General features: G+C 41.1%; 1 protein-coding gene across 2 annotated transcripts in view; it reads left to right on the forward strand.

The window, feature by feature from the left end:
• ACAD10 (acyl-CoA dehydrogenase family member 10) overlaps positions 1 to 24,410 on the forward strand; it is a 392,348-nt gene that overhangs the window by 155,682 nt on the left and 212,256 nt on the right. For both annotated transcript variants that reach the window (XM_053701717.1, XM_053701716.1), the window contains exons 7-9: positions 11,166 to 11,307; positions 22,136 to 22,204; positions 22,309 to 22,490. In XM_053701717.1, the coding sequence (XP_053557692.1) occupies positions 11,166 to 11,307; positions 22,136 to 22,204; positions 22,309 to 22,490 (393 nt within the window). The remainder of the gene's footprint in view (positions 1 to 11,165; positions 11,308 to 22,135; positions 22,205 to 22,308; positions 22,491 to 24,410) is intronic.

Genomic DNA, 24,410 nt, shown 5'->3' on the forward strand with positions numbered 1-24,410 from the left:
TGATGTTGTGACATTTAAATTTAAATTAGAACATCTCCGCGCACTGCTTAAGGTGTTATCTACTCTGGATGATTGTGACAACTTGGTCATTCCAGAGAAATTATGCAAGATGGACAAGTTCCTAGAGGTTCCGGTGCACCCCGACGCTTTTCCTATACCCAAGCGGGTGGCGGACATAGTAAATAAGGAGTGGGAAAAGCCCGGCATACCTTTTGTTCCCCCCCCCCCCTATATTTAAGAAATTATTTCCTATGGTCGACCCCAGAAAGGACTTATGGCAGACAGTCCCTAAGGTCGAGGGGGCAGTTTCTACTATAAACAAACGCACTACTATTCCTATCGAAGATAGTTGTGCTTTCAAAGATCCTATGGATAAAAAATTGGAAGGTTTGCTTAAAAAGATTTTTGTACAGCAAGGTTACCTTCTACAACCAATTTCGTGCATTGTTCCTGTCACTACAGCAGCGTGGTTCTGGTTCGAGGAACTAGAAAAGTCGCTCAGTAGAGAGACTCCATATGAGGAGGTTATGGACAGAGTTCAGGCACTTAAATTGGCTAACTCTTTTATTTTAGATGCCGCTTTGCAATTAGCTAGATTAGCGGCGAAAAATTCAGGGTTTGCTATCGTGGCGCGCAGAGCGCTTTGGCTAAAGTCTTGGTCAGCGGATGTGTCATCCAAGACAAAATTGCTTAACATCCCTTTCAAAGGTAAAACTCTATTTGGGCCAGAATTGAAAGAGATTATTTCAGACATCACTGGGGGAAAGGGCCACGCCCTTCCACAAGATATGTCTTTTAAGGCTAAAAATAAGTCTAATTTTCGTCCCTTTCGCAATTTCAGGAACGGACCGGCCTCTAATTCTGCATCCTCTAAGCAAGAGGGTAATGCCTCACAACCCAAACCAGCCTGGAAACCGATGCAAGGCTGGAACAAGGGTAAGCAGGCCAAGAAGCCTGCCACTGCTAACAAAACAGCATGAAGGAGTAGCCCCCGATCCGGGACCGGATCTAGTGGGGGGCAGACTCTCTCTCTTTGCTCAGGCTTGGGCAAGAGATGTTCAGGATCCCTGGGCGCTAGAAATAGTTTCTCAAGGTTATCTCCTGGAATTCAAAGAACTACCCCCAAGGGGAAGGTTCCACATGTCTCACTTATCCTCAAACCAAATAAAGAGACAGGCATTCTTACATTGTGTAGAAGACCTGTTAAAGATGGGAGTGATACACCCAGTTCCAATAAAGGAACAAGGAATGGGATTTTATTCCAATCTGTTTGTAGTTCCCAAAAAAGAGGGAACTTTCAGACCAATTTTGGATTTGAAGATCCTAAACAAATTTCTCAGGGTACCATCGTTCAAGATGGAAACCATTCGAACGATTCTACCCACTATCCAGGAAAGTCAATTTATGACTACCGTGGATCTAAAGGATGCGTACCTACATATTCCTATCCACAAAGAACATCATCAGTTCCTAAGGTTCGCTTTTCTGGACAAGCATTACCAGTTTGTGGCCCTCCCATTCGGGTTAGCCACTGCTCCAAGGATTTTCACAAAGGTGCTAGGGTCCCTTCTAGCGGTTCTAAGACCGAGGGGCATTGCAGTAGTACCTTACTTGGACGACATTCTAATACAAGCGTCGTCCCTGTCAAAAGCAAAGGCTCATACGGACATCGTTCTAGCCTTTCTCAGATCACACGGATGGAAGGTGAACATAGAAAAAAGTTCTCTGTCTCCGTCTACAAGAGTTCCCTTCTTGGGAACAATAATAGATTCCTTAGAAATGAGGATTTTTCTGACAGAGGTCAGAAAGTCAAAACTTCTAAGCTCTTGTCAAGTGCTTCATTCTGTTCCTCGTCCTTCCATAGCGCAGTGCATGGAAGTAGTAGGGTTGATGGTTGCAACAATGGACATAGTTCCTTTTGCACGAATTCATCTAAGACCATTACAACTGTGCATGCTCAAACAGTGGAATGGGGATTATACAGACTTGTCTCCAATGATTCAAGTAGATCAAAAGACCAGAGATTCACTCCGTTGGTGGCTGACCCTGGACCATCTGTCCCAGGGAATGAGCTTCCGCAGGCCAGAGTGGGTCATTGTCACGACCGACGCCAGTCTAGTGGGCTGGGGCGCGGTCTGGGAATCCCTGAAAGCTCAGGGTCTATGGTCTCGGGAAGAGTCTCTTCTCCCGATAAACATTCTGGAACTGAGAGCGATATTCAATGCTCTCAGAGTTTGGCCTCAACTAGCAAAGGCCAAATTCATAAGGTTCCAATCAGACAACATGACGACCGTTGCATATATCAATCATTAGGGGGGAACAAGGAGTTCCCTGGCGATGAAAAAAGTGACCAAAATAATTCAATGGGCGGAGGATCACTCCTGCCACTTGTCTGCGATCCACATCCCAGGAGTGGAAAACTGGGAGGCGGATTTTCTGAGTCGTCAGACATTCCATCCGGGGGAGTGGGAACTCCATCCGGAGATCTTTGCCCAAATAACTCAATTATGGGACATTCCAGACATGGATCTGATGGCGTCTCGTCAGAACTTCAAGGTTCCTTGCTACGGGTCCAGATCCAGGGATCCCAAGGCGACTCTAGTAGATGCACTAGTAGCACCTTGGACCTTCAACCTAGCTTATGTATTTCCACCGTTTCCTCTCATTCCCAGGCTGGTAGCCAGGATCAATCAGGAGAGGGCCTCGGTGATCTTGATAGCTCCTGCGTGGCCACGCAGGACTTGGTATGCAGACCTGGTGAATATGTCATCGGCTCCACCATGGAAGCTACCTTTGAGACAGGACCTTCTTGTTCAGGGTCCATTCGAACATCCAAATCTGGTCTCCCTCCAGCTGACGGCTTGGAGATTGAACGCTTGATTCTATCGAAGCGTGGGTTTTCAGATTCTGTGATAGATACTCTGGTTCAGGCCAGAAAACCGGTAACTAGAAAAATTTACCATAAAATATGGAAAAAATATATCTGTTGGTGTGAATCCAAAGGATTCCCATGGAATAAGATACAAATTCCTAAGATTCTCTCCTTTCTACAAGAAGGTTTGGAGAAAGGATTATCTGCAAGTTCTCTAAAGGGACAGATCTCTGCTTTATCTGTCTTACTACACAAAAGACTGGCAGCTGTGCCAGATGTTCAAGCATTTGTTCAGGCTCTGGTTAGGATCAAGCCTGTTTACAGACTTTTGACTCCTCCCTGGAGTCTAAATCTAGTTCTTTCAGTTCTTCAAGGGGTTCCGTTTGAACCTTTACATTCCATAGATATTAAGTTACTATCTTGGAAAGTTTTGTTTTTGGTTGCAATTTCTTCTGCTAGAAGAGTTTCAGAGTTATCTGCTCTGCAGTGTTCTCCGCCCTATCTGGTGTTCCATGCAGATAAGGTGGTTTTGCGTACTAAGACTGGTTTTCTTCCTAAGGTTGTTTCTAACAAAAATATTAACCAGGAGATAGTTGTACCTTCTTTGTGTCCGAATCCAGTTTCAAAGAAGGAACGTTTGTTACACAATTTGGACGTAGTCCATGCTCTAAAATTCTATTTAGAGGCTACAAAAGATTTCAGACAAACATCTTCCTTGTTTGTTGTTTATTCTGGTTAAAGGAGAGGTCAAAAAGCGACTTCTACCTCGCTTTCCTTTTGGCTTAAAAGCATCATCCGATTGGCTTATGAGACTGCCGGACGGCAGCCTCCTGAAAGAATCACAGCTCACTCCACTAGGGCTGTGGCTTCCACATGGGCCTTCAAGAACGAGGCTTCTGTTGACCAGATATGTAAGGCAGCGACTTGGTCTTCACTGCACACTTTTGCCAAATTTTACAAATTTGATACTTTTGCTTCTTCGGAGGCTATTTTTGGGAGAAAGGTTTTGCAAGCTGTGGTGCCTTCCGTTTAGGTAACCTGATTTGCTCCCTCCCTTCATCCGTGTCCTAAAGCTTTGGTATTGGTTCCCACAAGTAAGGATGACGCCGTGGACCGTACACACCAATGTTGGAGAAAACAGAATTTATGCTTACCTGATAAATTACTTTCTCCAACGGTGTGTCCGGTCCACGGCCCGCCCTGGTTTTTTAATCAGGTCTGATTAATTATTTTCTCTAACTACAGTCACCACTGTACCATATGGTTTCTCCTATATATATTTCCTCCTGTCCGTCGGTCGAATGACTGGGGTGGGCGGAGCCTAGGAGGGACTATATGGCCAGCTTTGCTGGGACTCTTTGCCATTTCCTGTTGGGGAAGAGAATATCCCACAAGTAAGGATGACGCCGTGGACCGGACACACCGTTGGAGAAAGTAATTTATCAGGTAAGCATAAATTCTGTTTCTTCTATGTGAAGAACATTGGAATGGGAAATATTCATATCTTCATATCGGGTTAGCACACTTGAGAAAATGCGATGGGGTTTGTGCATGAGTAGGGTGTTTTCTCTTGTTAAGTGTATCCAGTCCACGGATCATCCATTACTTGTGGGATATATTCCCTTCCCAACAGGAAGTTGCAAGATGATCACCCACAGCAAAGCTGCTATATAGCTCCTCCCCTCACATGTCATATCAAGTCATTCTCTTGCAACCCTCAACATAGATGGAGGTCGTGAGAGGACTGTGGTGTTTTATACTTAGTTTATTTCTTCAATCAAAAGTTTGTTATTTTTAAATGGCACCGGAGTGTGCTGTTTTTTTTCAGGCAGTATTTGGAAGAAGAATCTGCCTGCGTTTTCTATGATCTTAGCAGAAGTAACTAAGATCCACTTGCTGTTCTCACACATTCTGAGGAGTGAGGTAACTTCAGAGGGGGAATGGCGTGCAGGTTTTCCTGCAACTGAGGTATGTGCAGTAAAATATTTTTCTAAGGAACGGAATTGACTAAGAAAATGCTGCTGATACCGAAGTAATGTAAGTAAAGCCTTAAATGCAGTGAAAGCGACTGGTATCAGGCTTATTAATAGAGATATATACTCTTTAAAAAATGTGTTTTAAAACGTTTGCTGGCATGTTTAATCGTTTTTTAACGTACATTTGGTGATAAAACTTATGGGGGCATAATTTTTCCACATGACTGGCTTAATTTCTGCATAGAAACAGTTAACTGAGGCTTCCCACTGTTGTAATATGAGTGGGAGGGGCCTATTTTAGCGCTTTTTTGCGCAGTAAAAATTCAGACTCAGACTTCCTGCTTCTTCATGGATGATCCAGGACTTCTCTAGAGGGCTCAAAAGGCTTCAAAAGTCATATTGAGGGAGGTAATCAGTCACAGCAGAGCTGTGACAGTGTGTTTGACTGTTTTAAAAAAACGTTTTTCTCTATTGTTTATCCGTTTTGGGTATTAAGGGGTTAATCATCCATTTGCAAGTGGGTGCAATGCTCTGCTAACTTAATACATTTACTGTGAAAATTTGGTTGGTATAACTGCTTTGGTTCATTGTTATTTCAACTTGAGACGGATTTTGTGCTTCTTAAAGGCGCAGTAGCGTTTTTTATATTGATTGTAAACTTATTGTGAAGTATTTTTCAAGCTTGCCAGTCTTATTGCTAGTCTGTTTAAACATGTCTGACATAGATGAATCTACTTGTTCATTATGTTTGAAAGCCAGTGTGGAGCCCCATAGGAATATGTGTACTAAATGTATTGATTTCACTTTAAATAATAAAGGTCAGTCTTTATCTATAAAAGAATTATCACCAGACGACGAGGGGGAAGTTATGCCGACTAACTCTCCTCACGTGTCAGTACCTTCGCCTCCCTCTCAGGGGGCGTATGCTATTATGGCGCCAAGTACATCAGAGACGCCCATAGCAATTACCTTACAGGACATGGCTACAATCATGAATAATACCCTGTCAGAAGTATTATCTAGATTGCCAGAATTGAGAGGCAAGCGCGATAGCTCTGGGATTAGGAGAGATGCAGAGCGCGCTGGTGCTGTAAGAGCCATGTCTGATACTGCGTCACAGTTTGCAGAACATGAGGACGGAGAGCTTCATTCTGTGGGTGACGGATCTGATCCGGGGAAACCTGATTCAGAGATCTCTAATTTTAAATTTAAGCTTGAGAACCTCCGTGTATTGCTTGGGGAGGTTTTAGCTGCTCTGAACGACTGTAACACAGTTGCAATTCCAGAGAAATTGTGTAGGCTGTATAGATACTATGCGGTACCGGTGTGTACTGATGTTTTCCCTATACCTAAAAGGCTTACAGAAATTATTAGCAAAGAGTGGGATAGACCCGGTGTGCCCTTTTCCCCACCTCCTATATTTAGAAAAATGTTTCCAATAGACGCCACTACACGGGACTTATGGCAGACGGTCCCTAAGGTGGAGGGAGCAGTTTCTACTTTAGCAAAGCGTACCACTATCCCGGTTGAGGATAGTTGTGCTTTTTCGGATCCAATGGATAAAAAATTAGAAGGTTACCTTAAGAAAATGTTTGTTCAACAAGGTTTTATCCTGCAGCCGCTTGCATGCATTGCGCCTGTCACTGCTGCTGCGGCATTCTGGTTTGAGTCTCTGGAAGAGGCCATTCACACAGCTCCATTGGATGAAATTATGGACAAGCTTAAATCACTTAAGCTAGCTAACTCATTTGTTTCTGATGCCATTGTACATTTGACTAAACTAACGGCTAAGAACTCCGGATTCGCCATTCAGGCGCGGAGAGCGCTATGGCTTAAATCCTGGTCAGCTGACGTGACTTCTAAATCTAAATTACTTAATATTCCTTTCAAGGGGCAGACCTTATTCGGGCCCGGCTTGAAGGAAATTATTGCTGACATTACTGGAGGTAAGGGTCATACCCTTCCTCAGGACAGGGCCAAATCAAAGGCCAAACAGTCTAATTTTCGTGTCTTTTGAAATTTCAAGGCAGGAGCAGCATCAACTTCCTCCGCTCCAAAACAGGAAGGAACTGTTGCTCATTCCAGACGGGCCTGAAAAACTAACCAGTCCTGTTGGAGATCATATCTCAGGGATATCTTCTGGACTTCAAGGCTTCTCCTCCTCAAGGGAGATTTCATCTTTCAAGGTTATCAGAAAACCAGATAAAGAAAGAGGCATTCCTACGCTGTGTACAAGACCTCCTAGTAATGGGGGTGATCAACCCAGTTCCGCGGACGGAACAAGGGCAGGGATTTTATTCAAATCTGTTCATGGTTCCCAAGAAAGAGGGAACCTTCAGACCAATCTTGGACCTAAAGATCTTAAACAAATTCCTAAGAGTTCCATCATTCAAAATGGAAACTATTCGGACCATCCTACCCATGATCCAAGAGGGTCAGTACATGACCACAGTGGACTTAAAGGATGCTTACCTTCACATACCGATTCACAAAGATCATCATCGGTTCCTAAGATTTGCCTTTCTAGACAGGCATTACCAATTTGTAGCTCTCACCTTCGGGTTGGCTACGGCAGGAGCAGCATCAACTTCCTCCGCTCCAAAACAGGAAGGAACTGTTGCTCATTCCAGACAGGCCTGAAAAACTAACCAGTCCTGGAACAAGAGCAAGCAGGCCAGAAAACCTGCTACTGCCCCCAAGACAGCATGAAGGAACGGCCCCCTATCCGGAAACGGATCTAGTGGGGGGCAGACTTTCTCTCTTCGCCCAGGCGTGGGCAAGAGATGTCCAGGATCCCTGGGCATTGGAGATCATATCTCAGGGATATCTTCTGGACTTCAAGGCTTCTCCTCCTCAAGGGAGATTTCATCTTTCAAGTTTATCAGAAAACCAGATAAAGAAAGAGGCATTCCTACGCTGTGTACAAGACCTCCTAGTAATGGGGGTGATCAACCCAGTTCTGCGGACGGAACAAGGTCAGGGATTTTATTCAAATCTGTTCGTGGTTCCCAAGAAAGAGGGAACCTTCAGACCAATCTTGGACCTAAAGATCTTAAACAAATTCCTAAGAGTTCCATCATTCAAAATGGAAACTATTCGGACCATCCTACCCATGATCCAAGAGGGTCAGTACATGACCACAGTGGACTTAAAGGATGCCTACCTTCACATACCGATTCACAAAGATCATCATCGGTTCCTAAGATTTGCCTTTCTAGACAGGCATTACCAATTTGTAGCTCTCACCTTCGGGTTGGCTACGGCCCCGAGAATCTTTACAAAGGTTCTGGGCTCACTTCTGGCGGTTCTAAGACCACGAGGCATAGCGGTGGCTCCGTATCTAGACGACATCCTGATACAGGCGTCAAGCTTTCAAATGGCCAAGTCTCATACAGAGATAGTTCTGGCATTTCTGAGGTCGCATGGGTGGAAGGTGAACGTGGAAAAGAGTTCTCTATCACCACTCACAAGAGTCTCCTTCCTAGGGACTCTGATAGATTCTGTAAAAATGAAAATTTACCTGACGGAGGCCAGGTTATCAAAACTTTTAAATGCTTGCCGTGTCCTTCATTCCATTCCACGCCCGTCAGTGGCTCAGTGCATGGAAGTAATCGGCTTAATGGTAGCGGCAATGGACAAAGTGCCATTTGCGCGCCTGCATCTCAGACCGCTGCAATTGTGCATGCTAGGTCAGTGGAATGGGGATTACTCAGATTTGTCCCCTCTACTAAATCTGGATCAAGAGACCAGAGATTCTCTTCTCTGGTGGCTATCTCGGGTCCATCTGTCCAAGGGTATGACCTTTCGCAGGCCAGATTGGACAATTGTAACAACAGATGCCAGCCTTCTAGGCTGGGGCGCAGTCTGGAATTCCCTGAAGGCTCAGGGATCGTGGGTTCAGGAGGAGAAACTCCTCCCAATAAATATTCTAGAGTTAAGAGCAATATTCAATGCTCTTCTAGCTTGGCCTCAGTTAGCAACACTGAGGTTCATCAGATTTCAGTCGGACAACATCACGACTGTGTCTTACATCAACCATCAAGGGGGAACCAGGAGCTCCCTAGCGATGTTAGAAGTCTCAAAGATAATTCGCTGGGCAGAGTCTCACTCTTGCCACTTGTCAGCGATCCACATCCCAGGCGTGGAGAACTGGAAGGCGGACTTTCTAAGTCGTCAGACTTTTCATCCGGGGGAGTGGGAACTCCATCCGGAGGTGTTTGCTCAACTGGTCCATCGTTGGGGCAAACCAGAACTGGATCTCATGGCGTCTCGCCAGAACGCCAAACTTCCTCGTTATGGATCCAGGTCCAGGGACCCGGGAGCGACGCTGATAGATGCTCTAGCAGCTCCTTGGCTCTTCAACATGGCTTATGTGTTTCCACCGTTTCCTCTGCTACCTCGACTGATTGCCAAGATCAAACAGGAGAGAGCATTGGTGATTCTGATAGCGCCTGCGTGGCCACGCAGGACCTGGTATGCAGACCTAGTGGACATGTCATCCTGTCCACCATGGACTCTGCCTCTGAGGCAAGACCTTCTAATACAAGGTCCTTTCAATCATCCAAATCTAATTTCTCTGAGACTGACTGCATTGAGATTGAACGCTTGATCCTATCGAAGCGTGGCTTCTCCGAGTCAGTTATTGATACCTTAATACAGGCACGAAAGCCTGTTACCAGGAAAATCTACCATAAGATATGGCGTAAATACTTGTATTGGTGGAGTTACTCATGGAGTAAGGTTAGGATTCCTAGGATATTGTCTTTTCTCCAGGAGGGTTTGGAAAAAGGCTTATCTGCTAGTTCGTTAAAGGGACATATTTCTGCTCTGTCTATTCTTTTGCACAAGCGTCTGGCAGAAGTTCCAGACGTCCAGGCTTTTTGTCAGGCTTTGGCCAGGATTAAGCCTGTGTTTAAAACTGTTGCTCCTCCGTGGAGCTTAAACTTGGTTCTTAAAGTTCTTCAAGGAGTTCCGTTTGAACCCCTTCATTCCATTGATATTAAACTTTTATCTTGGAAAGTTCTGTTTTTGATGGCTATTTCCTCGGCTCGAAGAGTCTCTGAGTTATCTGCCTTACATTGTGATTCTCCTTATCTGATTTTCCATTCAGACAAGGTAGTTCTACGTACTAAACCTGGGTTTTTACCTAAGGTGGTTTCTAACAGGAATATCAATCAAGAGATTGTTGTCCCATCATTGTGCCCTAATCCTTCTTCAAAGAAGGAACGTCTTTTGCATAATCTGGACGTAGTCCGTGCCTTGAAGTTCTACTTACAGGCAACTAAAGATTTTCGTCAAACATCTGCCCTGTTTGTCGTTTATTCTGGACAGAGGAGAGGTCAAAAAGCTTCGTCAACTTCTCTCTCCTTTTGGCTTCGAAGCATAATACGCTTAGCCTATGAGACTGCTGGACAGCAGCCCCCTGAAAGGATTACAGCTCATTCTACTAGAGCTGTGGCTTCCACCTGGGCCTTTAAAAATGAGGCCTCTGTTGAACAGATTTGCAAGGCTGCGACTTGGTCTTCACTTCACACTTTTTCAAAATTTTACAAATTTGACACTTTTGCTTCTTCAGAGGCTGTTTTTGGGAGAAAGGTTCTACAGGCAGTGGTTCCTTCCGTTTAAGTTCCTGCATTGTCCCTCCCATCATCCGTGTACTTAAGCTTTGGTATTGGTATCCCACAAGTAATGGATGATCCGTGGACTGGATACACTTAACAAGAGAAAACATAATTTATGCTTACCTGATAAATTTATTTCTCTTGTAGTGTATCCAGTCCACGGCCCGTCCTGTCTTTTTAAGGCAGATCTAAATTTTTAATTAAACTACAGTCACCACTGAACCCTATGGTTTCTCCTTTCTTGTCTTGTTTCGGTCGAATGACTGGATATGACATGTGAGGGGAGGAGCTATATAGCAGCTTTGCTGTGGGTGATCCTCTTGCAACTTCCTGTTGGGAAGGGAATATATCCCACAAGTAATGGATGATCCGTGGACTGGATACACTACAAGAGAAATAAATTTATCAGGTAAGCATAAATTATGTTTTTTCCACTTTTCACATTCCATTGAAGCCTATGGGGGAATATGTTAACACGGTCGCAATATTCTAACTTTGGCTTTTTTGCACATTTGGTTAGCTCTTAACCGAAACCTTTTTACGTTCAAGTAAACCCAATGTGCGTAAAAAGCTTACTTCTAATAGATTTAGCGCGCTAGTGGGAGTGATAAATACTGTTCTACGCGTAATCTGCCCCTATATGTGGTTATATAGAAGTAGCATTCTAAAATTTATATTTTGTTTGAATTGTTGTAGATTCTTTCATTCTTCGACAGTTTAGTCATGGGCAATCCAACCCCACGTATTATGTCAAATTTAATGAGAATGAACTAGTTCTGCGGAAAAAACCTCCTGGAAAACTGTTGCCTGCTGCTCATGCTGTGGAACGAGAGTATAGGTAGGAACTGTAAATATTTACCCTTCTGCTTTTCTATCATTCAGTCTTCTGTGGTATTTTGCTTTTGATATTACAGAAAAAATACCTTTTCATGATTTTTCCAAGGACCTTATATATGTTTTTTCATACATTTATAGGATGTCTGTTTTCCATATCTCTTAAGTGATAAAAACAAAAATAAGAACAAAAAATAAAAAATAATAATTCAGTAATGCTTGCAGGGGAGGACTGGCAACTTTTATCCCAGGGGTCAAGTGCTCTTAGGGTTGCCACCTTTAAAAACAAAACAAAAACCAGCCATGCTCACTTGTATAAATCTGCATAAATGAATACCCTGCATAACATAATAAAGCTGCTAGTAGTGATTTTAAAGCATTATTTGTTCATAATTAGATTCCAACAGAAATCGAAGAAGTTACAGCACAACAGGACTGTTATTTTTTTTATTTCTTCTTTATTATATTTATTTATCTGAACAGTAATATTACCGTCCTTATCAGTAAAATACTGGCTTAGTCAGTGGCAACCCTGAGTACAGTACTCGCAGACAGTTAATGGTTTTAGGAATCTGCATGCTTTTTATAACAAGCTTTAATGTAATGTATTAGGGAGACCCCTGAAAATAAGTAATGCAAGTTTTATATTGAACAACCAGGGGTGCCAATTTAGGGCTAGATTACAAGTGGAACACTAATTTATTACGCACCTGTAAACGGGGAAATTCGCCCGTTTACTGGCTCGCAATTAATAACCAGCCATTACCACAATAATTTGCAATTAGCACCCTGAAAATTAACCAGAGATCAGATCTCCAGTTAGTTTACTAAATGTGCCCCAATTGCCCCAAATTACAGTGTAAGGTTGTTTTTTATTAAAAAAATTGAATTAATAAAAAATAACAGCAAAAAGCAGTTGTTAGGGGTTAAAGTGAGCGGGTGTGGGTTGTTAGAAAAAAACTGCACTGAAAAGTGCCTTTACATAGCGGTTTATGGGGAACTGTGTGTTTGACTATTAATATGTATGTATATGCTTATATTCATATATATTTATGTGTTAATATGTGTATAAACACATATTAACACATAACTATATATGTATATATTCATATACATATATATTTATTATTTGCTGCCCATCACTGTGCGACTTAACCCCTTCGCTGTGCTAGGTTTTCATGCTGTGTCAGACAGCATGAGAACGAGGCTCCCATTGGAGACTATGGAGGTGCGCTCTCATGAGTGCAAAGCTTCCATGCAATGCGAACACGAGGTCACCTCAAAACCAACTCACAATTGCATGCGCTGGTATTATGAGTGGAGTGCAAATATTGCGTTCGGGAGAGTGCAATTTTGTGCTTTATTTGTAATCTGGTCCTTAATAGGTAACCCCCAGACCCATAGTTGCACTCCAGAGTATAAGACAAAAGTGACGAACTTTATTAAAGCTGCAGCAATGTTTTGGGCCTCCTTCCCCTTTATTAAGCTAATGCAACAAAGTACAATACAGACATTTAAACTCATACCCATAAATCAAGAGCCAATCCTGTGCAACCAAGTGGGCGTAACTTCCTGTATTACATATTTTTCTTTATGTTAACCCTTGCCCACACCTTTACAAAAGGAACTGTCCTAGATTTAAATCAAACCTTAGAAGAATGCTTAGATAAAGGGGATATATAACCATAAGGGCAAATGTCCAACATATTTTACACTCGTTATCTCTTTACCATTTATACATTATTTACCAATAGCACATAATCCAGTGATGATAATTACCATTAGATGAAGGGGGATTCAACTGAATTCCCTATATAGGCCTCTCAGATACATAGTATCTAATCTCCATACCCCCTTGGCCTCTTTGTGTAACAACTATTTTAATCTATTCCCTCCTCTCTGCTTTTGTGGGACTTATCTATCACCATATCACCAACCTCCATTGGTAAGCCTGATGTCCCTTTTTAAAAAAATAAAAAAAATGTGCCAGTACTGGCAAATATGCAATTTCTGGGTTTTTAAATGTAGACTTTTTGAGTCGTTTCTCCAATGTATGAAAGCCCACACAGGCATTTAAGGGCATAGACCACATAAGTTGAATAATATTTGTAATATATTTTTTATTTTTTTTACTAGTGTATGCATAAAAAAATTCTCCACCTTTAATGACACTGTGCACACCCTAGGCACAAATAAGTAACATGCGTAGGCTGCCCAAAGAACACAGTGCCAACTTTTTTTTGTAGAGGCCATACTGGCTCGCACTAAACATTTACCACTAGTATTATCTTTGCAGTATGATGCCCAAGGGAGTTAGACAAATTCCTTAAAATTAGGACTTGCCTCTTGTAAAATATTCCAATTCTTTCTTATGATATTGTATATCTGATTGCTTAACCTTGTATATGTACTGACAACCTCCTTTCTCTTTTCTCGTTTTGCTAACTTCATTGTATTTCTTACTTCCTGAAATTCCTTTTCTACATATCCTTTCCTAACAAACCTAAGTTCAAATGTTTTGTTCTGGTCTCCCTTGTCTATGGATCTTACACGATCCTCCCTATACACATACATTTGATTTAATTGGTAAGAAGCTATATGACTATCTTATACCCAATTATACCTGCATTTTATGTAGTCCCAACAAAAACATACGAGCCTTAAAAACCCACCTGCACGTCCAATAGTAGCCAGTATAAGCTCTATATTAATTCCAGCAGCACAATTTCAAGATAAGATCTTGTCACCACTAATGATGAAGTTTAGGTTTTATATGTAGTAAAATGTAGTGCCAAATATGTTTTTCAACAACTATAATTTCTTTATTCTTTGGTATTCAAATGTGATGGTACTTTCAGAACAGATTTGTATGTCAAACCGACAGAATATGCTTTTACACAGGAGAAGTGTTCACCCCCCTAGAATCTTTAAATAGTGTCCCAAGATCACAATTTATGCGTATTGAGATCACAATTTATGCGTCTCAGATTCAGAAACAAGGGAGACCAGAACAAAACAAATAGTACATAAGTTTGTTAGGAGAGGATGCAACGAAAAGGAATTACAGGAAATGGGAAAGGAGGTTGACAGATTGTCGTTTATCAGTACATGTAACACCTTAAGCAATCGTAAATACAATATCATAATAAAGAATTGGTATATTCTACAAGATCTATGTCCAGTTATTAAGGAATATGGCTCCTTCAAAAAAAAATTGCACTATGTTTTTGGGGCAGCGTAGTCATGGTACTTATTTGTGTATAGAATGTTCACAATGTCATTAAAGGTGGAGACATTTTTCATCCATACACTGGTAAAAATGTAAAATTTTGGGATATTACACATGTAAATTAATTTATGTGGTCTATGCCTTTAAATGGATATTATATACTTAGACATAATATAAAATGATTAACTGAATAAATAAAAAATACTTTCATTATTTATTTTGTAATTCTATTCTGAAATTGTGACCTCTTCAGTTGCTGTTAGAAATAGAAGTGCAGAACACTTCCTATTTATAGCTGTCCCTAATTGGCCACAGCAGAGAAGGTAATCTAAGTTACAACATGGCAGCTCCCATTGTTTTATAGACACTAAAACTGTACACTTATTTTGTCAGTATTTAAACAGCTAATGAAACTGTAATCCTTTCTTCGAATGCATAATTTTATCTAGCATTTAATTAGTGTTTAATGTCCCTTTAAATGCCTTTCTGTGCTTTTATACAATGGAGAAATGACTCAAAAAGTTTAGGATTGAATATGCCAAGATAAGTCCACTATTAGAAACCCAGAAATGGCAGATTTGCCAGTGCCGGCTCAATTTATAGTATCCAATCTCCATATACTCTTGGCTTTTTGTGGGCCTGAACTATGTATCCTAGAGGCCTAAATAGGGAATTCAGTTTAATCCCCTTCATCTAATTGCAATAATCATTGGATTATATGATATAAGTTAATGATGTATAAATAGTATAGAGGTAACGATTGTAAAATGTATTGGACATTTCTCCTACATTGGTGTATCCGGTCCACGGCTTCATCCTTACTTGTGGGGTATTCTCTTCCCCTACAGGAAGTGGCAAAGAGACCACACAGCAGAGCTGTCCATATAGCTCCCCTCAGGCTCCGCCCCCCCAGTCATTCTCTTTGCCGCTCTGAACAAGTAGCATCTCCACGGGGGTGGTAAATAGTATGTGGTGTTAGTTGTAGTTTTTTATTTCTTCTATCAAGAGTTTGTTATTTTAAAATAGTGCTGGTTTGTACTATTTACTCTACAGCAGAAAGTGATGAAGATTTCTGTTGAGAGGAGTATGATTTTAGCACCAGTAACTAAAATCCATTGCTGTTCCCACGCAGGATCATTTGGGGGGAACAGTTTGCAGGCTTAACTGCTTCAGGTATGATCAGTCATTTTTCTAACAAGACCATGTAATGCTAGAAGACTGTCAGAAATTCCCTCTGGGATTGCTAAGCCATTTTTTTTTTCTAATAGACTCTGTATAAAAAAAAAAATGATGTCTTATATTTAGGGCTCTATGCTGGTTGACACTATTGTGGGCTTTAAAATCGATTGCTTTTTAGCATGTTTTTCACTATAAATAAGGTGTTTTTTCAGACTTTAAAACACTTTTGGGGTTTAATTACGGCCTGGCACTTATTTGGACACCTAAATCTAGTCAGAAAGGCCCCTCCACTCTAGAATGAAGAGGGAGGAGGCCTAATTTTTAGGCCTAAATTGTGCAGTTGTTTTTGCCTAGGCAATCCATGCAGCTTCATGTGGGGAGTCAAGAGGCATCATAAAAGACTCCAGGGAGGCTTATTTCCTGCTAAAATAATCCCTAATGAAGGTAAAAGGCTACAGTGAAAGCTGTTTCTAGTACTGTAGTGTGTTAACTGGTTAATAACTGTTGTTAACTCCGGTTTGGGCATTAAGGGGTTAATTGATCTGAAAATTTGTGTGCAATCTTTTCAAAGCATTAAGACTCTGTGGTGAAAATTTCATTAAAATCGGATGTTTATTTCATGGTTGTTTTGATGTTTCAGTAAAAAAGTGTGCATTAAGGGGTTAATTAATCTGAAAATTTGTGTGCAATCTTTTCAAAGCATTAAGACTCTGTGGTGAAAATTTCATTAAAATCGGATGTTTATTTCATTTTTTTTTGATATTTCAGTAAAAAAGTGTGCTTTTTTATTGTTTAAAGAGACAGTAACGTTTTTGTCAAAAATATTTTTTATTGCATTATAGTTCTGTTTAAGTCTGTTAAACATGTCTGAGTCTTCAGATAGCCTATGTTCTGTATGTCCAAAGGCCAAGGTGGTTCCCCCATTAAATTTATGTGTGAAGTGTGCCATAGCGTCCAAACAGCTTAAGGACAGTACAATCACACTTAAAAATATAGCCCAAGATGATTCTTTAGCTGAAGGTAGTGAAAATAGCTTGCTTTCCTCTCCTTCTGTGTCAACACCAGCTATGCCCGCGCAGGCGATGCCCAGTACATCTAGCGCACCAATTGCGATTACTATGCAACAGTTAGCAGCAGTAATGGATAATTCTATCGCAGCATTTTTATCCAAACTGCCAGCTTTCCTAGGAAGCATGATTGCTCAGTTTTAAATACAGAAAATGAGCAAGTAGACGCAGAGGATAATTTATCTGTAGTGCCCTCACATCAATCTGACTTGGCGGTGAGGGAGGGCTTGTCTGAGGGAGAAATTTCTGACACAGGAAAAGTTTCTCAGCAGGCAGAGCCTGATACCATAGCATTTAAATTTAAGCTAGAACACCTCCGCACTCTACTTAAGGAGGTCCTGGCTACTCTTGATGATTATGACCCTTTGGTGGTCCCAGAAAAATTGTGTAAAATGGATAAATTCTTAGAGGTCCCAGTACACACTGATGTGTTTCCGATACCTAAGAGGGTGGCGGATATAGTGAATAAGGAGTGGGAGAAACTAGGTGTACCTTTTGTTCCCCCTCCTATATTTAAGAAAATGTTCCCCATTGTTGACCCCAGAAGGGACGCGTGGCAAACGGTCCCTAAGGTAGAGGGGGCAGTTTCAAAGCTAGCTAAGCGCACAACTATACCAATAGAAGACAGTGGCGCTTTCAAAGATCCTATGGATAAAAAATTAGAAGGTTTATTTAAGAAAATTTTTGTTCAACAAGGTTTTCTTCTTCAACCAATTTCTTGCATTATTCCTGTAACCACTGCAGCTGCTTTTTGGTTTGAGGAATTAGAAAACTCGCTCCAGAAGGAGACTTCTTAGGATGAAGTCATGGATATAATTCACGCCCTGAAGTTGGCTAATTCTTTCATTACAGATGCTGCTTTTCAGTTAGCTAAATTAGCGGTGAAAAATTCTGGTTTCGCAATAGTGGCGCGTAGAGCGCTTTGACTAAAATCGTGGTCGGCGGATGTGTCGTCCAAAACAAAATTGTTTAATATTCCTTTCAAGGTAAGACCCTATTCGGGCCAGAGTTGAAAGAAATTATTTCAGATATCACTGGGGGAAAGGGCCATGCCCTTCCACAGGATAGACCTTTCAAAGTTAAAAATAAGTCTAATTTTCGTTCCTTTCGCAATTTCAGGAACGAACCGGCTTCTACCTCTACAGCCACTAGGCAAGAGGGTAACGCACCCCAGCCCAAACCAGCATAGAAACCATTGCAAGGCTGGAACAAGGGTAAACCGGCCAAAAAACCTGCTGCTGCTACCAAGACAGCATGAAGGGGTAGCCCCCGATCCGGGACCGGATCTAGTAGGGGGCAGATTTTCTCTCTTTGCTCAGGCCTGGGCAAGAGATGTTCCGGACCCCTGGGCACTAGAAATTGTCTCTCAGGGGTATCTTCTAGAATTCAAGGACCTTCCTCCAAGGGGAAGGTTCCACTTGTCTCGCTTATCTTTAGACCAGATAGAGAGACAGGCATTCTTACATTGCGTAGAGTACCTTTTAAAAATGGGAGTGATAAACCCAGTTCCAACAGCAGAACAAGGACTGGGATTTTACTCAAACCTGTTTGAAGTTCCCAAAAAGGAAGGAACTTTCAGGCCAATTCTGGATTTAAAGATCCTAGACCAATTACTCAGAGTTCCATCATTCCAAATGGAAACCATTCGGATTACCAGTTTGTGGCTCTTCCCTTCGGATTGGCCACTGCTCCGAGATTTTTCACAAAGGTGCTAGGGTCCCTTCTAGCGGTGCTAAGGCCAAGGGGCATTGCAGTAGCACCTTAACTAGAACAGGTGTCGTCTTTTCACAAAGCAAGGGCTCATACGGACATTGTTCTAGCCTTTCTAAGGTCTCAAGGGTGGAAGGTGAACATAGAAAAAAGTTCTCTGTCCCCGTTCACAAGGGTTCCCTTCCTGGGAACAATAATAGACTCGGTAGAAATGAAAATCTTTCTGATAGAGGTCAGGAAACTAAAACACTTGTCGAGTTCTTCAGTCGATTCCTCAACCCTCCATAGCTCAGTGCATGGAGGTAACAGGACTAATGGTTGCGGCAATGGACGTGGTTCCTTTTGCTCAAATTCATTTAAGACCATTGCAACTGTGCATGCTCAAACAATGAAATGGGGATTATGCAGATTTTTCTCCCCAGATTCAGATGGACCAGCAAACCAGAGACTCACTCCTCTGGTGGTTGTCTCAGGATCACCTGTCTCAGGGAATGAGTTTCCGAAGACCGAAGTGGATCATTGTCATGACCGACGCCAGCCTCTTAGGCTGGGGCGCGGTCTGGAAGTCCCTGAAGGTTCAGGGTCTATGGTCTCGGGAAGAATTTCTTCTCCCGATAAACATTTTGGAATTGAGAGCGATATTCAATGCGCTCCAGGCATGGCCTCAACTAGCGGAGGCCAAATTCATCAGTTTTCAGTCGGACAACTTGACGACTGTTGCGTACATCAATCATCAGGGGGGAACAAGGAGTTCCCTGGCGATGAGGGAGGTATCCAAGATCATCAAATGGGCAGAGGATCACTCCTGCCATCTATCAGCAATTCACATCCCAGGAGTGGACAACTGGGAAGCGGATTATCTGAGTCTTCAGACTTTCCATCCGGGGGAGTGGGAACTCCACCCGGAGGTTTTTTGCTCAGCTGACCCAGCTATGGGGCATTACAGATCTGGATCTGATGGCGTCACGTCAGAACTTCAAAGCTACACGTTACGGGTCCAGGTCCAGGGATCCCAAGGCGACATTGGTAGATACCTTAGTAGCGCCTTGGTCGTTCAATCTAGCTTATGTCTTTCCACCGTTTCCCCTTCTCCCCCGGCTAGTAGCCAGGATCAAGCAGGAGAAGGCTTCGGTAATTCTAATAGCTCCTGCGTGGCCACGCAGGACTTGGTATGCAGACCTGGTGAATATGTCACCAGGAAAATTTACCATAAGATATGGCGGAAATATCTTTGCTGGTGCGAATCCAAGGGTTACTCATGGAGTAAGATTAGGATTCCAAGGATACTATCTTTTCTCCAAGAAGGATTGGAGAAAGGTCTGTCAGCTAGTTCTTTTAGGGGACAGATATCTGCTCTGTCTGGTTACACAAGCGTCTGGCAGCCATGCCAGATATTCAGGGTTTGTACAGGCTTTAGTCAGAATCAAGCCTGTCTACAGACCTGTGGCTCCTCCATGGAGTCTAAATTTAGTTCTTTCAGATCTTCAAGGGGTTCCGTTTGAACCTCTACATTCCATAGATATTAAGTTACTATCTTGGAAAGTTTTGTTTTTTTGTAGCTATTTCTTCTGCGAGAAGAGTTTCTGAATTGTCTGCTTTGCAGTGTAATTCACCCTATCTGGTGTTTCATACAGATAAGGTCGTTTTACGTACCAAACCTGGTTTTCTTCCAAAAGTGGTTTCCAATAAGAATATCAACCAGGAAATAGTTGTTCCTTCTCTGTGTCCTAATCCAGTTTCTAACAAGGAACGTCTGTTACACCATCTTGATGGGGTTCGTGCTTTAAAGTTTTATCTAAAAGCAACTAAAGTCTTCAGACAAACATCGTCCTTGTTTGTCGTCTATTCTGGCAAGAGGAGAAGTCAAAAGGCGACTGCGACCTCTCTGTCTTTCTGGCTAAAAAGCATCATCCGTTTGGCTTATGAGACTGCTGGAAGGCAGCCTCCTGAACGAATTACAGCTCACTCTACTAGAGCTGTGGCTTCCACATGGGCTTCCAAGAATGAGGCTTCTGTTGAACAGATTTGTAAGGCAGCGATTTGGTCTTCACTGCATACGTTTGCCAAATTTTACAAATTCATTACTTTTGCTTCTTCGGAGGCTATTTTTGGGAGAAAGGTTTTGCAAGCAGTGGTGCCTTCCGTTTAGGTTACCTGACTTGTTCCCTCCCTTCATCCGTGTCCTAAAGCTTTGGTATTGGTTCCCACAAGTAAGGATGAAGCCGTGGACCGGATACACCAATGTAGGAGAAAACAGAATTTATGTTTACCTGATAAATTTCTTTCTCCTACAGTGTATCCGGTCCACGGCCCGCCCTGGCATTTTGGTCAGGTTTAAATTTATTTTTTGTAAACTACAGTCACCACTGCACCTTATGGTTCTCCTTTTTCTCCTAACCGTCGGTCGAATGACTGGGGGGGCGGAGCCTGAGGGGAGCTATATGGACAGCTCTGCTGTGTGCTCTCTTTGCCACTTCCTGTAGGGGAAGAGAATACCCCACAAGTAAGGATGAAGCCGTGGACCGGATACACCATAGGAGAAAGAAATTTATCAGGTAAACATAAATTCTGTTTTGCTCTTAAAGTGAATGTCAATTTTGATGCTTAAGTGTCTGTTTTTTAAAAATTCGATTAAAAACAGTGGCACTTTAATTCATCAAAATTTACATTTCACTCCTGTTGTGAAAAAATACTTAACTTTTAATCTTGACAGCAGCTCCAGCTTCCTCCGGTCGTTGCAAGCCATTTCTGACGTCAGAAATGATGGATAGGTCATCCTCCAATCACGGCCTCCCCCGGGGGAATCAGTGTCTGATTCAACGCCGTGGTTGGAGGAAGCCGGATTCCTCATTTTAGACCCAGGAAGAGGCTTTGCGACGGGTGGAGGAAGCTGGAGCTGCTGTGAAGAGTAAAAGGTACGTTTTTTTTCTCAACAGGAGTGAAATGTAAATTTTGATGAATTAAAGTGCCCCTGTTTTTGATTAAATTTTTTAAAAACCAGGCACTTTAGCATCAAAAGTGATATTCACTTTAAAGTTATTAGCACTCTTTTTAGGTTTGATTTTAATCTAGGGCAGTTCTTTGTGTAAAGGTGTGGGCAAGGGTTAAAATAAAGAAAAATATGTATTGTAGGAAGCTACGCCCTAAGCCCACATGCACAGGATTGGCTCTTGTTTTATGGGTATGGGTTTAAATGTCTGTATTGTGTTGTATTTGCTTGATAAAGGGGCAGGAACCCTGAAAATTTGCTGAAGCTTTTATAAAGTTCCTTACTTTTGTCTTATACTGTAAAGTGCAACTTTATTGCGATTTTATTAAACTAACTAATGTTACTTTAGATTAGAAGATATATTACATCAATTAACACTTCATAAATGTAGTTACAAAACTAAATAAAAGGTAACAACCTTTTAAAATGATAATAAGCACTGCAATGGTTTCTGCTTAGTGTTTTATACCCCTTAAACCAATAGTCACATCTCCACCCACTACACCCTTTTTTGACTGTTAAATATTGCCTGCCCTTCCTGCATCCTGATTTTTTCTTTTCATTATGTTTAATATTTTCCTTTGTCTTACCCTCTTTTCCTTATTTACCAATGCATTGTTTATCCATTTCTCTTCATGTGGTTCTTCCCTATTTTTAGAATAATTAAAGCACTTGGTGAGTCTGAAGTTCCTGTACCCAAGGTGATTAGCCTTTGTGAAGATTCCAGGTAAAGGTCTTCTATCAAAACAATGTCCTTTTTAAGCAAACATTGCCATCTGATAAACTGCTGCTATAAGTAACTGCTAAAACTACATTTTGATATTTTCATAGTATCATTGGAACTCCATTCTACCTCATGGAGTACCTAACTGGGCGTATATTTAAGGATGCTGCTCTTCCAGGACTGGACGCAAGGGATCGCCAGGCTATATATACTGCAATGAACCAAGTCCTTTGTAAGATTCACAATGTGGACATCCAGGCAGCTGGACTCAATGACTATGGGAAGCATGGTAACAATCATTTTATTTAACCATAGTCATTTTACAGGGAGAATGAGAAAGTATCACAATTAAATATGTATATTTAAAGTGAAACTATTTACAAAAATAAGAAAATATCTAAAGCACGGTTAAGCAAAACATAATTTTTGAAAGCTGTAGCAGAGAAATGCAACACAGATAATTGCTATAGAGAGGTTTTAGAAGATTAATTGCACAAAATAACAGAAAGATATTCAAATAGAATTAACACAGCTTGTTGTATGGGAAGATACAACTTTTTTGGCCTCTTGTGTCTTTAATAGAGAAGAACATTCTGCATTCAAATACATTTTTCTGAATTTATTTTATTTTCGTTGGGGCCATACAGTGTTTAATATACTTAAAGTGAAAATGTGTAGTTTGCTTTTTTATTTTAGAAACTATTGTAAAAATGAGTCTGCGTGAAGAAAATAGCAGTCTAATTTATGTATAGTTACAGGGACCTAGCCTTTCCTTACCAGTGATACTGTCAGATAATTAAAAGTCATGCCAATTAGCTTATATTGTCCCTAAACAAGATTTTATTTTAATTAATGTTAGAAATCATTAGCAGATATAGAATGGGCAAAAATGATTGGAAAATTATAACAGAAATTATGAAGCTCCAAGACAGCAACTAACTTCTCTTGAATACCATTGAAGGCATATGATTTTTTTTTTGCATTAGCAGTTACACAAAAATAACATAAACCTCTGAAGGAATGTACTTGCTAGATTATTGTATACCGGTGGATAATAACATTATAGTTATTATATACAGGGAAAATTTTGAAAACACCTTACAACATATTAATGTTAAAAACCTACAATGGAGTAGGCCCATCTTTGACTCCAGAACAGCTTTTGTTCGTCTCAGAGTGCTGTGCCATTCCATCTCTGTGAAACTGTTACATTATATATATATATATATATATATATATATATATCTAAAAGAGAAAATAGTAACTCTTAATCCAGCACATTGGGATAGATAAAAATAAATAAAATTAACAGGATTAGTACTATCCTCAAGAAAACACAGGCAGATAGCAGATCATGTTATAAATCACATTTATCAGAAATCAAAATCATAGAAAAAAACCAGTGTACATATTATAAATTGTTGTGGCAACAAAATTAAATTAACTGAAAGTCCCATATAATTCTGTGAATCATATTAATTAATCACATTGTGGAGACGTAAGGAGCCAAAGTACAGCGTCCTGCAAATAAGTAAGGCGTGGGATACACCACTAAGTGCCTTGCACATTCAGGATACCTTTGAGACAGAAGGAATTCAAAGAACAGGTAATATCATTCTAATAACAGAAGCAGAGATATATTCACAATGATATACGGGGTCTTAAGTCGATCTTAAGTTAACCACCTGACCGCCATATTAGCTGCTGTGTAAGTAGCGATACCACAGAACACTGTGCAATTACCTGTCTTGCTACATCTGATCCTAAGTCGATCTTAGGTTAACTGTGAACGTTGCTATATCTGCTGTTGTGGAAATTGAGATTAATAACAACGGAACTGTTCACGTTACCTGTCTTTCAAAATAGACTCTCACTGTTTGCAGGATGTTTCACATTTTTGGAGACCTATTTATGGGACTTTATTGTCTCGAAAAGTAAACCAGGATTAAGTTTTTTATATATACCCTGGAATAGAGGCCTCTATATAGGGTTCCTTAATATGATTCACAGAATTATATGGGACTTTCAATTAATTTAATTTTGTTGCCACAACAATTTATAATATGTACACCGTTTTTTTGCTATGATTTTGATTTCTGATAAATGTGATTTATAACATGACCTGCTATCTGCCTTTGTTTTCTTGAGGATAGTACTAATCCTGTTAATTTTATTTATTTTTATCCATCCCAATGTGCTGGATTAAGAG

The sequence above is a fragment of the Bombina bombina genome, chromosome 2 (genome assembly GCF_027579735.1).
Source record: "Bombina bombina isolate aBomBom1 chromosome 2, aBomBom1.pri, whole genome shotgun sequence".
Taxonomy (NCBI): domain Eukaryota; kingdom Metazoa; phylum Chordata; class Amphibia; order Anura; family Bombinatoridae; genus Bombina; species Bombina bombina.